This window comes from Neofelis nebulosa, chromosome 17, assembly GCF_028018385.1.
Source record: "Neofelis nebulosa isolate mNeoNeb1 chromosome 17, mNeoNeb1.pri, whole genome shotgun sequence".
Lineage (NCBI taxonomy): Eukaryota > Metazoa > Chordata > Mammalia > Carnivora > Felidae > Neofelis > Neofelis nebulosa.
Window position 1 is genome coordinate 18578342 of NC_080798.1, and position 14099 is coordinate 18592440.

The 14099-nt window shown below is 59.9% G+C and overlaps 2 protein-coding genes across 3 annotated transcripts; both read right to left on the minus strand.

Moving 5' to 3' along the window:
- Positions 1-260: 260 nt before the first annotated feature.
- On the minus strand, positions 261-1933 carry HAMP (hepcidin antimicrobial peptide). Its single transcript, XM_058709546.1, has 3 exons — positions 1684-1933; positions 564-623; positions 261-479 (listed from the first exon to the last, which is right to left on the minus strand). The coding sequence occupies exons 1-3, from the start codon at positions 1768-1770 to the stop codon at positions 375-377; spliced, it is 252 nt and encodes an 83-aa protein (XP_058565529.1). The 5' UTR covers positions 1771-1933; the 3' UTR covers positions 261-374.
- Positions 1934-4016: 2083 nt separating this feature from the next.
- Positions 4017-13629, minus strand: USF2 (upstream transcription factor 2, c-fos interacting). Of its 2 annotated transcripts, none has more exons than XM_058709545.1 (10): positions 13465-13629; positions 13154-13200; positions 12921-13039; positions 12666-12785; positions 12010-12160; positions 11800-11887; positions 11450-11508; positions 5053-5147; positions 4731-4859; positions 4017-4638 (listed from the first exon to the last, which is right to left on the minus strand). In XM_058709545.1, the coding sequence occupies exons 1-10, from the start codon at positions 13524-13526 to the stop codon at positions 4549-4551; spliced, it is 960 nt and encodes a 319-aa protein (XP_058565528.1). In that variant the 5' UTR covers positions 13527-13629; the 3' UTR covers positions 4017-4548. The 2 variants fall into 2 exon arrangements, with proteins under 2 accessions (XP_058565528.1, XP_058565527.1); XM_058709544.1 differs by having other exon boundaries at positions 12585-12785.
- Positions 13630-14099: the final 470 nt, after the last annotated feature.

The following is a 14099-nucleotide window of genomic DNA, read 5'->3' on the forward strand; positions in this document are numbered from 1 at the left end:
CCCTGTTTCAAGAAGACTTCAAGGAGAAGAAACTTGGCTTAACTTCCAGCCCCGCTGTAGCAACGTAAATTCTAGGTCCTCTGAAGAGGGGAAGGGAGGGAAGAGCAGGGAAGAAACTTCCTTCACCAAGCCTCCTTGCCAAACCCAGCACGCACGAACCCCGTACGCCCCACGGAGTACCGGCCCTTGCAAGACAGGGGCCAGAACCAGCCTCTGGCATTGGCCTTGGGCAGGGAGAAAGGGCAACAGACACTCTGGGATGGAAAACAACAGACAGAACGAGCCATTTTATTCCAAGTCCATTCACTGAGAGTCAGGGGGCAGCAGGAATAAATACGGAGGGGAGGGAGGTCCGGGGGCAGGCTGGGGAGGCTCTACGTCTTGCAGCACATCCCACACTTTGCTTTTTTACAGCAGCCGCAGCAGAACATGCAGATGGGGAAGTGGGTGTCTCGCCTCCTTAGCCTCTGGAGCACGGGCTGCGGGGAGGAAGGGAGAGTGAGCGGAGCTTGGGCGCAGGGAAGGGACGGGGGTGCTCAGAAGGGACTCGCAGGTGCTCTCACCTTCAAGCCCGCCTCGGCTGCCGCTGTGTCCTGGGGTTGGAGGTCCGTGAGCTGTCCTGTCTGTGAGAGCAGAAGGGGTGGTGAGGGTGGTGGGGACGTGGAGCTCTCAGACTCGCCCCCAAAGACCAGCTTCTCCCCGCGTGGTCGGTGTCCTGGGGCTCAGCTGGCATCCCAGGAGTGGCCTTGCCGTCTGGCCTTTTCTCCCCCGCCCTCGGGCAGCTCTTCCTGCAGACGGATCCCGGATCCGTCTCCCTCTCTCTCTTCTTGGGGACATCACCCTCCCTGGCCTGGATGCCACCCCCGCCTGTAGCAAGTCTCCCTGCGTCTCGCCCCGTCCATCCCGTTCGTGCCTCACGCCTTATCGGTCGGATTAAAAGCGTGGCGCCCGCTCAAGAGTCTCTCCCTCCGCCCCTCTCCCCAGTGCCTGCGCGTGTGCTAAAAGAAACTAGCCTGCAGAGCTGCCCTCGCAGGTGGAGGAAAGTCAGTACTTGGAGTCCGCCCCTCAGTCTCCTCTCCAAGCCGCGTCCTCTCCACTCACTACAGCCTCCGATCCTCGGACACCCGTCTGCCCTCTGCCCCGGGGCTTCGCTTACCGCCCCCTTCTCTTATGGTCCAGGTCACCCAGTCCCAGGTCGAATTTCATTTCTCACAAACCATCCCGCTTGACTCCCAGCCCCTGGTCCGTCGCAAGTCCTCCCCTCACCCCTCGTGGCCACTCTGCTGCCATCACTATCTTCTGTTATCCAGGATCCCATTGACGAGACAGTTATCCTGGTTATGTTTTAATTGTTCACAGATGAATTCCCCGGCCGGGACGTCAGCTCCACGAGAGCAAAGCTCTTCTCTCCTCTACCTTGTTCGCTGTGTGATCCCCACTGACTAGAAAAGGACGTGTCACAGAGCAGGTGCTCTGTAACTGTGGAACTAGTTCGGGCCCCCAGTCCGATCCTCAGGCCACGATCTCTGTACTTCAGGCGGCCGTCCGTCCCCACCCCGGTCCCTGCCCCGAGCTCTACCGGGTGCTAAGAGGACCAGCTGCCCTCAGCAGTCCCCCCACCACCCAGGGCCTGGCTCTCCGGTCCCGGCCACCGTGCCGGGCCCGGGCCCCCTGGGCTCTCACCTCTTGCCGGAGAGCTGAGCCACTGGCCAGGCTGGCCAGGAGGAGGAGCAGGAGGCAGGCGGCCCCGACCTGTGTGCTCAGTGCCATCGTGTTGTCTGGCTGTGTCCCGCTGTCGGGTTTGGGACTTGCTGTGGTGTCTGGGGTCCCCGTTTCAGCTGCTTTTATGGGCCCTTCTGGGGGAGGCGGGGGTACTAAGCCCCCTCCCCTTTGTCCCAACTCATTTCCAAGAAGGTGGTGGCGCCGACAAGACGGGAGATAAGCGGGAACAGAGCGACAGGGAACAGTGTTATGTCACCCTGAGCCAGCGGAGGTGTGTCCAGGGGGTGGGGCAGACGGGGCCACAGACCCACGCCTCTAGCCAGCCACCTGGGAGACACTTTCCCTGACACAGCATCACCCTGTTGACTTCAGAAAAAAATTCCTTTTGCCCCCAAAGTTGAACAGTTCGATGAGTAGGAAGAAGGTGACCTCTTATTCTCCCCCCTTTCCCGATACCCTCATCCACAGGGAGGCCGGCTGTCACTATGGTCCCTCGGGTGTCCAGCAGAATTCCTATCGCTTCAGGCGGTCTTCACACGTGCACGGGTTCTGGCAGGGAACGCTGGGGTGGCCAGACGCAGGAATCTGTGTCGGCTCCAGCCCCCAGCAGGCATGTGGTTTTCTGAATCTTGGGAAATGTATCTGCAGAACGTCCCCGAGAATTTTGGGCCACGAGACAGCAGTGATAGTAACGGCTGCCATCAGACGCCTGCATCCTATGCGCCGGCAGATGTACTGACCCACTTTTGCATTCGGCCTCTGCCGCCCGCCCCCAGCAGCTCCGCCTGCCCCATGTCGGGCTCTGCTCTGTGCTTTGGGGCCCTCGTCGCCTTCTTAGCCACCGGTCCCGGCGGCCTAGCTTCCCGGGCCCTGCTCCCTCCTGGGAGCCCACGGCCACCCCAAGGCTGCTTTTCTTTATTCTGTAGGGGGAACCGAGGGCGGACTCGGGGCAGTGCCCAAGTGCACCTGGTCAGAAGAGCTAGGCCGGCCTGAGCGGCCGGACCCTGGGGCCTGTGCTCTCACCATTTGGCCTTCCTGCCTCCCCACGAGCACAGGCCACGGTGGGACGTGCTAGACCCGGCTCACACCGGCTCCACGGAGCGAAGGGTGCGCATCTCATTCCGGCTTTGCCGCGGGACATCCCCCTGGCACCTTGAAACCGGCCGCGGTGGGAGCAGCCAAACCACAGACGGTGGCCGACGCTGCACAGCTGGGCCTTTTTTGGGCGAGCTGGTCCTCCAGCATGTCACCGGATGGAGACGAGCCTGGGCTGCCTGCCTGGGGCCACCTCCCTCCTACTCACTTGGGCCGTCTTTGCGGGCACACGGCCCTGGGAACTACCAACCTTGACTCCACAGACAGGCCTTTAGCCATGCCGCCTCCCTGACTCACTCTAGGACCGTTCAGGGTCAACTCCGGCAGAAGAGCCTACAGATGACGCTGCCAAGGAACGGACACCCGTTCCGGGCCTGAGCTGCCGCTGAGGCCCACTCAAAACCACAAAAGCGGGGCGTGTGGGGGCCGGGAGGCAAAGGCTGCTCCCTGCCACCTGCCGCCCAATTTGGTCCACGTTAGGCTCTTCCTGCCCCACACACCTTCGCTCGGCGGAGGGGACGGGGCTGTCAGAGGGAACACCAGGTAGGAACATTCAGGATGGGACCGGGTGGAGAGCTCGGCGAGGTGACGAGGCTGGCAGGCCCGGCTCCCTGGAGCGGCGTGGGGGGTGGGGCCGAAGCAGAGTCAAGGGCTGTGCGGCCACCCACAGGGAGACATGGCCGCGTCCCCCGGCACCGCCAGGCATCACCGCGTCTCCGCTCGGGCCAGGTTTCGTCATCAGCCGGGGCAGGGGTCACAGTACAGGCGCCAGAGCCACAGTGTGAGGCGACAGGCTGACGGGCCAAGCCTGGCTTCCTGGCCATCTGCCCTTCCTGGGGGTGGGGGGCTCAAGGCCAGGCCCCACCATTGGCTGGTGCAGAGGGGAGGGCTTCAACCCCTAAGGGCAGGGTCAGGAGCCAGTCCTATTTTTAGAACGGATGACAGGAGAGACCCCAGCCTCTCCTCCAAAAACATGGGACGTGTCCTTGACCCTGGCACCTCCTGCCTTCACACCACATATGCACACCTGGGGCCTCAAAGAGGATATCCGTTCCTTAATTTCTCCACCATCCAGCCGACAGACTGGGTACCAGGGGGTACAGGATGGCAGGGACGGGCACACAGCCACGAACACAACATGGAGTTCTGCAGACCCCAGGCCCCCCTCCCCAAACCCGAGATGGACAGATACACAAACAGACAAGGCGGGGCCACACGGGGCCAGTTTATTGCAGTTAAATACCTCTCTCTCTCTCTCTCTCTATTTTTTTGTCCACTTTTCCATAAAGAAAATTAAAACACACACACACACTCAAAGGGGAGCAGGGATCCAGAAACAAGAGGTGGGGTGGGACATGGCCTCCCTGCTTAGGTCCAGGCCCCGGGGCTGGCCCCCGTAAAGTCTCCCCTCCTTCCCGAAAGCACCCTGTCTCAGTACCTCTAGAGACCAAGGAGGCAGCGGGATATGGCAGGGCTCCGTCCTCCTCCCTCTTGCCTCCAGGCGAGACCACTAGAAGTGCTGGGGCTCCGTGGGGGCCGGAGGAGGGAGACAGACAGGAGGGGGAGGGAGGAGATCATTTCCCAAGTTGAGGAGAGCGGTGGGCGCTTATCCACAGAAATGCATTGTTTCTCCCCGTTTTGTTAAAAATCTACTATAAAAAAACGCAGCTGGGGGAGGGGCGTCTGTCCCTCTCTGTGCTAAGGGCTGGGGAAGGGGCGGCGGGGCGGGTGTCACTGCCGCGTGCTCTCGCCCACCATCTCCAGGTTGTGCTGCTGCAGCTGGGCACGAAGCACGGCGTTCTCGTTCTTCAGCTCCTCGATCTGGCACACACGACAGGGCACGAGGAGCCAGGGGCTGGCTCCCCGCCCCTGCCCCGGCTCCCCCCCCAGCCCCGGCCCGGCCCGGCCCTCACCTGTTGCCTCAGGAGCTCATTGTCCATCTGCAGCCTCTCGGCCTCCTTGAAGGTCTCCTGCATGCGCTGGTTGGTCTGGCGCAGCTCCCGGATGTAGTCACAGGCCTTTGACAGGATCCCTCCTTTACTCTGGGGGGTGGGCGAGAGCGCCGGTGAGCGCTGCCCCCCCCCCCCCACCCGGGACAGGGCCTGTGCCCGGGGGGGGGGGGGGGGGGGGGGGGGGGGGCGGGGGCGGGGGGGCCAGGTCAGGCAGACTTCGTCGCAGGGGCTGGGGGCCTGGCCCACGGCAGCGCGGGGAGCTGGAGGGCCGGGGGGCACTCACCGCTCCCGTCTTGCTGTTGTCCGCATTACAATCTGGAATGATTTTTGAAAGCTGGACGATCCAGTTGTTGATCTTGTCCCTCCGCCTCCGCTCCACTGTAAGAGCAACAGCAGTGTCCACGGCCGTGCCAGCAGAGCTTCGGGCGGCTCGCTCCCTGATGCTGATGTTCCGAGACCCGAACGCGGGCACCCGTGCCCCGCTTCTCAAGAGGAACAGAGTCTCCCCTCTACCCACCCGCCCCCCGGCCCCCCTGCCCGGCAGATTCTAAAAATCTGAGCCAAAATTCAAATTAAGAAATTTCACGTAATAGTTGGCATCTTCTGAGAAATGGAGTTGTGGCTTGTGTGCCTGGGAGGCAAGAATGGGCCAGAGCTCCTTTACACGGGACCCAAGTACCCCTCGCGGGTCCCCCAGAGCAGGGGGTGTTTGATTTTTTCCATACCCCCTAGAGCTTTGGGCTCCGTAATTTTGTTTTCTCTTCATCTCTACAATCAGTCTGCCCATATCCCACCCCCGGCTAAAATCCTTCTCCAGAGCCCTGGCAGCGAGTCCCAAGCCCCCCCAGCTGGCATGAGCGGCTCGCAGGGGCCTGCAAAGGATGTGAACCCTACCTCGAAGGCCAGGGCTGGCAAACTAATGGAAGGTTTCACCTGAAAAACTCCAGATGCGTGATTTTTACTCTATAAAACTCGGCAACCTCACTCAAGCGGTCAGCTGACTTGAGTGGCAGCTACCCCATTCAGCTGGGGCCCGCGCCTTCTCTCCAGCTCCTCCCTCTGGCTCACTTCAGGGCCTTCTCACAGCTGCCTGGGGGCGGCCTGCGCTGAAGCCCGAGACCCCACTTCAGGGCCTCCCGAAGCAAAGCTGTGCCAGAATCTTCCTTACCTTCCAAGCACAATACTAGGCACTGGTGTGGACACACAAGAAAGCCTCCATCAACCCACAACTATCACACACCCTCATCCCTCCTGCCAGGACAGACCACAGACAAAAGCAGTCGGTGTTTGCTGAGGAGATGAAGCCTGGAGGAGGGGTTTGGAGAGGAAGGCAAAGGGTATGGTCTCCAGGCTGGGCGGTGCTGACAGGCGTTTACAGAGGGGGTCGGGGGTGGGGGGGAAGTGAGAAAGGAGGGGGGGCCGGAATCACGCCCCTTACTCCTCACAGCCTCTGAGGCCGGTTCCTCCCCTTGACCCTGCTGTTCTCTCAAAGAACACGCCCGGCCACGAACAGGCAAATCCCACCGCCGGCTCTTGGCTTTGTCTGCTCACTGCCAACCAGCCTTTCCCCACGTCCGAGTGCTCCCCACCCTAGCCTGGGTGAGGACGCCCTCCTACACGGACCCTCCGTCTTTCCACAAGAGTTCCCCAACGCCTTGCTGAGAACGTGCCCGGCACCGCACTTTGCCCCACCCTGGCTCTGGCGTGAGTGCACAATACCCGGGTCCCACGGAGAGACCTGCCCCTCCCCACGGAGGACGGCCGTGTCCTATGGTCTGGGAACTCCGCGGCCAAAGGACCACAGCGGGGCCCAGAGTCCAGCCCGGGCCTGGCGGCGCCGCCCCCCGGCCCCCCGCAGCGCGCTCCACTCCACAGCAGGTGGCTCCTCCGCTTCCTGGTCTCCCCGCGCGCAGCCTGGCGAGCTCGAGCCCGGGCACCCTCCGTGCCGCGGCGCTACCTCACGTGGACTCCTCCCTTCCAGCCACCAGGGGGCAGGGTTGGGGGGGCCGGGCACAGCTTTTCCAGTTTGCGTTTCCTTCTTTAAATCGTCCTGCTTGCCCTACCGTGTGCAGGGTGCCCTGCGAGGCCAGAGTCTACGGTGGACTCTGTCTCTGCCCTGCTGGTGCCCACAGCATCCCTGAGATGTGCAGCAACGGGGGGTACTGACACCGTGGATGTGCTGGCATCGAAGATCGTACCGAGGGCCCGGGGAATGCCAGTGTGAGGCAACGATCTCTGCATGGGGGTGGGGCGTGGTGGACCTTTACAGAAAAGACTCGGAGAGGGAACATTTGGGCTGGTTTCTGAGGACAGGGGCATTAGGCAGACAGGTGTGAAAAATTCAGAAATGGCGACACGGCAATTCTTGGGAGACACTTGGCAGATACGGTGGGGCAGGGTGTAGGAAAGGCCAGGTTGTAAGGCCTTGAATGCCCTGTTTATGGGCCCAGGCCCTTGAGTGTAGGCCCCTTCATCAAGCAGGTGGTGAGGTGGTCAGGCCTGTGGCTCAGGAAGACCATCTTGGCACATTTAAAATGGTGGAAGACCGTTAAGACCAAGGCCACGTCCGTTCTACGGAAGTTACGCCCATACAATGTTGAAAACAATTCAGGAGAAAAACCTGCCAGGACTGGGGGGAGAAATGGGCAAATTCACAGATACAATTAGAGACGCTAACACTCCTCTCTCAGTAACTGACAGGACAAGTAGACAAAAAAGTCAGCACAGAAAACCTGAGCAGTGTCAGCCAACTTGACCTCGCTGACCGAGGAAACACTCCACGCAACAGCGGCAGATACATTCTCTTCAAGCGCCCATGCAAACTTTCACAAGACAGACCACGTTTAGGACCATAAAGTAAGGCTCGACAAATTTCAGGGCACTGAAATTATATAATAAGGGTATGTTTCTAATGAGAACAGAACTAAACTAGAAACCAGAAACAAAAAAATTACCCAGAAAACCCACACGATTGGAAGTTAAGAAGAAATCGTAAGGAAAACTGGAAAATATTTTAAACTGAACGATAATGAAAACCAATGTATCCAAATGGGATGCAGCCGAAGCAGCAGTGGAGTGAAATTTGCAACCAGAAGGGCCTGTGCTAGGAAAAAAGCAAGGTTTAAATCATCTTAAAAGGCTAGGGGAAAACCCCCAACAAACTAAATCCAAAGTAAATAATGGAACGAATTAACAACATTAAGAGTAGCAACTAATGAAATAAAAAAAAGCAATCCCATCCGGCATTTAAAAACCAGATTTCAGGGGCGCCTGGGTGGCTCAGTCGGTTGAGCGGCCGACTTCGGCTCAGGTCATGATCTCGCGGTCCGTGAGTTCGAGCCCCGCATCGGGCTCTGTGCTGACAGCTCGGAGCCTGGAGCCTGTTTCAGATTCTGTGTCTCCCTCTCTCTCTGACCCTCCCCCGTTCATGCTTTGTCTCTCTCTGTCTCAAAAATAAATAAACGTAAAAAAAAAAAAAATTAAAAAAAAATAAAAAATAAAAAAAATAAATAAAAAAAAAATAAAAACCAGATTTCACACAGAGATCTGGATTTCTGGCTCCTCAGAGGATCCAGGTAACAGGGGACCCAAAGTCTGACATGGCTGCAGTGGGCTGGCGCTGCACGGGCCACCCTCAGGCAGGACCCGCAGGACCCAGTTTCCCGTGGGACCTGGAGACAGGCTCCTGTGGTTCCAAGAAACGGGGGAAAAGAGGGAAAAAGGAGAAAGAGAATCTGATTTGAAGTCCGCTTTGGCACAGGATCTCAGGGTTCCGAGACATGAGGGAAGGAGAAAGGGGCAGAGTGGACAGTGGCCCTGGCATTCGGTTCCAGCTTGGGTAATTAGCACAGGGGAGCCTTATGCCACTCTGGAAAGAAAAATGCTGCCTGGGAGCCTTTGGGGAGGGGAGACGGCAGGCTCTGTTTTGGGCAAGTTGAGTACGAAGGGGTCTCTAGGACATCCAGAAATGAAGATTTTTGAATGGGCAGCTCAAACTATGGGTCTGGAGATCAAGAGAGAAGAATGGAATAGACACAGCTTGGCACACAGCCAGGGCAGGGGCGTTGGCGGGGGGCGGGGGGGGGGCTGGGAGGACACTGAAGAGTGGTTCTCATCTTGTTCAAGTCACATACTCTTTTCTGGAGAAACGACAGATACCTACAATAAGGGATAAGGCTTTGGGGATATTGACCATCCCTGGGCCTAATGTTTCAACTCTCCCGAGGCCAACAGAAGAGGGGCGAGACCTCAAGGGAAACCATCAGTCAAAGCAGTTTCCCAACCCTGCCCAATGGGAAGAATCACCTGGGTAACTTGTTGAAATACAGACTCCTGGGCCTCCCTCTGACCCACTTGTTCAGAACCTTGAGAGGACAGCCCTGGAGATAGAGACCGTTAACATGCTTCCCGGAGCTACTGGGATGCTGTGCTCTGAAGAACAGGCTGGGAAGGAAAAGCAGAGAGTGCAGAAAAACCAGAGCGGGTAGAACAGAAGGGAACATTCCCGAAAGAAGGAGAACAGGCAGGGTCAGATGCTTGGAGCACAGACAGGAAAGGAAGCCAGTGGATTTGGCAATGAGGTCATCCTGAGTGACCTTAGATGGACGTCTTTTGGTAGAGAAATGAGCCAGACTGCCAAGGGTACAGGGAGGATGGGCAGAGGGTGGGTCAAATACTGTGCAGGTCAGGAGAGAACAGGATGCAGCTGGAGAAAGACAGGGTTATGAGAGAGACGGTTTTTCGTAGGACGAGAAAGATTCACGACTTTGCAGCTAGACCAACCTAGTGAGAGGCAGAGAGTGACGAGTGGGGTGGAGGGTGGCTGGATGGTATCCCCGAGTCACTGGTGCAGCCTTACCAGGCGGCACACCGCGCTGCTGGGGGGGGGCTCATGTGTCTGTACTGGCTGAAGTCACCATGAGTGTCCGGGGGAGCCGCGCGGGCACCATTCTACACAACACCGAACAGGCACAGACACTGAGAAGCAGCCTCGCGTCACGCAGCCAGTAAGTAGCAGGGCCACGACTGCCTGGGATCCTAGTGGAGGCCCCTCAGACACACCGCAGCCCAAACCAAGCTCAGACCTGCCCCTTCCCTACAAAGCGACCTGATGCCATCGTGAAGCCCTGGCTCTCCAGCCTTGGAATCATCTCCCCAACGCGCTCCCCTACCTCATGCCCTGTCCTATCCCGAGCCAACATCTGCAATTACCTACCTCCTATGCGCCCAGCCCCCGGTGTCCCATCACCCTTGCCATCCAGCGTCCATACACAAACCCTTCTGCTGGCTGGAATAAAAACCCGGGAGCAGGGATCTGGGAGGGCCTCTTACAAGGACCTGCGTGACCCCGGTCCCGGACAGCCCTCCTGAAACTCCAACTTCCTCTTTCCTTCTCGGACTCCTGCTCTTCTTCAAACACACCAAGTCTGTTCTGGCTTCGGCCTGGGCGTCTGCACTTAAGCGTCCTCAGGCACCTGGCCGGCCCATTCAGGCCTCTGCTCAAATGTCACCTCTCAGAGGGGCCTACGGAGCACGCTGTCTCCGTTACCCTCCAACCTCCCATGCAGCTTTATGTTCCTTGTCGTGATTTACACTACCTCACGGCACACCGCAGCTTTGGGTGACTTCTGTCTCTCCCACCAGAACGGACACCGGGAGAGCCAAGAGCTCATCTGTTCTATCATCCGCTGTACCCGAGGGCCTAAAACACAGGCATATACGTGGTACAGATATGCTCAACGCCAAGCTCAATGAGCTGCTCCGATCACAGGTACAAAGGCCCAAACCCAGCTGAACACTGTGGGGACTCTCAGGGCCTCGCCTGACATTCAAGGCCCTCCTTAGTCCTCCCCGGTCCCCCGTCCCCAAGCACTCTGCGTGGAACCTCTGCTATGACCACACCAGCACTCCCCGAAGCAGCCGCAGGCCACTCTGCCTGCCCTCCAGCCTGCGTTCCCCTCTGCCTGACACGCACTCCTAAAGGCCGTCTCTCCGGGGAAGAAACCAGCCCGAACTCCGTCCAGCCTCCTTGACACTACAGACTGGGCTCCAGACCTGGCACGGGGCAGGGGGGGCGTGCTTGCCACCCAGCCCAGAATCCACCTTCAGGAAACATTTGCTGAGAGACAAGCGTCAAGACATATGTTCCCCTGGACTTGCATGTGGCCACGTCCACGACAGTGGCTATGGACTGGGGGCAGGCAGGGCTCGGGGTGGGGAACTAGGGGACATCATGGAAGGCCAAAATGACCGTAGGGTTGGGCTTTGGTGTTCACAAAAGGCACGATGCCCCAGCCTTGGCCAGCCAGAGGCACAGCTTCTGGAAGTCAGGTAGGCAGGGGAATGAGGGACTTAAGGTCAATGACAGTCACCAATGGAAAGATAGTTCTAGGGGCATCAAATCAACTCGAGTTTTCAACAGGCAGGAAATCCGTATGTGAATGTGAAACACGCCATTTCAGATGCTGACCGTTAATTCGAGATCACTAACCAAGATGACAAAACACATTCCAATTCACACCTCCTGCCTGTCTGTTCCTGACTACGAACTTCCACCCGTTTCTACTCTTCCGGCATTCAACGAACACCTTTTGTGCACTTCTAGCACGTCGCTGATCTGGGACACCAAGCACCAGGCCTGGCCGTGCCCGTGAGACCCAGAAACTCCACCCCGGCCTTACCTTCGTTGTGCTGGGCCCTCCTTCTTTCATCCCGTGGTGTTCTGGTTCCGTCAATTTTCCTAGAAAAGGAAAAAGACGGGCACGTATTATCTCGGGTACCGTTTGCCTAAACATCTATGAAGAAGTCAGACTTGAGAATCGGCTGTGTAAAATAAACTCTTATGCAGAAATAGAAAAACGGTAACTCCCTTATACTCAAGAAGCAGAAACAGACCAAAAACACATACTGACTGCCTGCCGTGTGCTCAACTGCCTGGCTCCCATTCCAGAAAACCTTCCCTTCCTTTGGCCCTCTCACACCAGGCCCTCCCAGGGTCCCCTGCTCCTGGGAACAGGTCTCCTGCACGTACGGGGAGTAGGGGTGTGTCCGAGGTGCAATTGTCCTCTGTGTTCCTGTCTGAAGCACGTCCTGTGGCGTCATCATGACATAGAACTGGCCTGCAGCGAAAGCAGGGGTTAGTGCAAAAACTGGGGGGCAGTGAGAACTGGTGAGGGGGCTTCCCTCCCTGCTAGGCCTGCTGCCTCCCCTGCCTTCCGCCCTGGCCCCTTCCTCCCTTTACCTCCGGCCTGCAAGCTCTGGTCTGTGGTCTGTACGGATACAGCTGTGGTATCTCCCACACTGGATGCTGGGAAATAGGCAAAGCGTGCCTCCCCACTGACAGCCTCAGCTGCAGGGCTGCCGCCATTGCTGAAGGGATTTTGGATTACGGCCTGGGGAGTAGGAGGACACAGAGGCCACCCTTAGCCATCTTTGTTCCCCAACCCGCTCCCGTGTTGCTGTGTCGACATTCACTGCATTCTATGGCGAACGGAAAACCCCTGTGTGCCACTCCACTGTCTCCTGGCCCCGGAACTCAGCAGATACTCAGTGATCACCTGATGGGTTGATTCATTTTTACCTCTAAGAGTCTTTCCTGTTACTCTCATCCCCCTTTTACAGAAAACAACAACAACAAAAAAAAATGACATTTCAAAACTCCTGACCCAAATTTCACCTTGCAGAACGGGGATATGACCCACACAGAGCAATGGGTCTAAAGGCAGCATCTGTGTCCCACCTGCCCCACTCCCTGGGGATCCCCAAGAAGAGAGTTACTGTCCCCTCTCCATCCCCCCAGGGGTTGTGGGCACCTACCAGTGGGAAGGGTGCTGCGGGACCTGGGGGCACAGATGCAGCAGTGGGGCCAGGACGTTGGGCTGCCCCATCCACACCCACCTGGGTCACAGCCTGCTGACCCCCAGCGAAGGCAGCCGTAGACACAACGCTGACGGCGCCAGCCGTGTCGCCCTGGCCATCCAGCTGACCATCAGTCACCTGGACTACGCGGTACGTCACCTGCAGGGGGCAGCAAAGCGGCGAGATGGGTTCTAGGGTCCCGGCAGGGGCCAGGTCCGAGCCCCTCCCAGCTCGCCCTCTGGACCCTCAGCGCGACACTCCACTTGCCCGCGGGCTCCGGGCCCGGAGCCTCACCTGTCCTCCATTATTCTCTGTGCGGAACTGGTACTGGATGTTGTGGTCGCCAAACGCCGCCTGCTGGACGCTGGCGATGGCCACCGCCGTCTGCTCCTCCGCCCCAGGGCCGTCCCCGCCTGCGGTCGGGGGGGGAGGGGGGGGGGGGATGGTCAGTGGTCACGCGGCCTAGGCGCCCCCAGTCCCCTCCCCGGGCTCAGGCCGCAGACCCGGTGGGCCCCTCGAGTACTCACCTTCCTGCAGCTCGACGCCCTCCTCTGCCTCGGGTCCCTTGTCGTGACTGCGAGGAGGACGGGAAGGAGAGGGGGTCAGGGCCGCCCCCGCCCCTTTGCCCAGGTGCACGGCCCCCGTCCCGCCCAGCCCGGTCTGGAGCTGGGATACCGCTAGGACCCGGGACCCAGGGTATTAGCGCGGGGCCCCCCTCCCTCGCGGCCTCCATTTTGAGCTGGGCCCGGCGGCCGCTCGGGATCATGGCGGCCCGGTCGCCAGGCCGAAGGGCCGGGACCGGGGCGCGCGGGGGCACGGACCGGTCCGGCATTCTTACCTGGCGGCGGCAGCAGCGGTGGCCGAGGCAGCGGGATCCAGACCCGGGTCCAGCATGTCCATGGGGGGGGTGGGGGCGGGGGGGGCGCGGGGCCCGGGGGGGGGGGAGGGGAGGGGAGGGGAGGGAGGGGAGGGGGCGGGCGGCCGGGGGGGCCCCGAGCCCGGCGCTCACGCCGCGCGGCAGGAGGGGACGGAGGAGACACGGGAGCCGCTCGCGCTGATCACGGGGACAAACAGTGGGGTCATGTGAGGAGGAGATGCCGCCGCCGCCGCCGCCGCCGCTGCTCCTGCAGCCGCCGCCGCCGCCTCCGCCCGCCCGCCCTCCGGCTCCCGGCGGCTCCCGGCTCCGGGACGCAGCGCGGCCGCCCCCCGCCCGCTGCACGCGGCCCTCAGGCCTCCTTCCCTGAGCAGCCGCCGCCGCCGCCGCGACTTTTTTTTTAACCCGGCCCGCCCTGGATGGCTGCCGCCTCTCCCCTGGATCGCCGGCTCGCGCGTCCGCCGCCCGGCCTGGCCCAGTCCGGCGGCGGATCGCTGCTGCAGCCGCCGCTGCTTTCTATTTTTTCCCCCTTTTTTTCCTCCTTTACTTGAGCTGCGCGCGCGCGGCGGCGGCAGCGGCGGCGGCGGCGGCGGCGGCGC

What these genes read in the sequence shown, in the direction of transcription:
- USF2 (XM_058709544.1), bottom strand. Translation starts at nt 13,526, where the DNA reads ATGGACATGCTGGACCCGGGTCTGGATCCCGCTGCCTCGGCCACCGCT. An exon ending in CGGACACACCCCTACTCCCC is followed by an intron (nt 11,509 to 11,799) that starts GTACGTGCAGGA and finishes TTCCTTTTCTAG; the next exon opens with GAAAATTGACGGAACCAGAA. An exon ending in GAGGGCCCAGCACAACGAAG is followed by an intron (nt 5,148 to 11,449) that starts GTAAGGCCGGGG and finishes TTGCTCTTACAG; the next exon opens with TGGAGCGGAGGCGGAGGGAC.
- HAMP (XM_058709546.1), bottom strand. Translation starts at nt 1,770, where the DNA reads ATGGCACTGAGCACACAGGTCGGGGCCGCCTGCCTCCTGCTCCTCCTC. An exon ending in GCTCAGCTCTCCGGCAAGAG is followed by an intron (nt 624 to 1,683) that starts GTGAGAGCCCAG and finishes CTGCTCTCACAG; the next exon opens with ACAGGACAGCTCACGGACCT. An exon ending in CAGCCGAGGCGGGCTTGAAG is followed by an intron (nt 480 to 563) that starts GTGAGAGCACCT and finishes TCCTCCCCGCAG; the next exon opens with CCCGTGCTCCAGAGGCTAAG.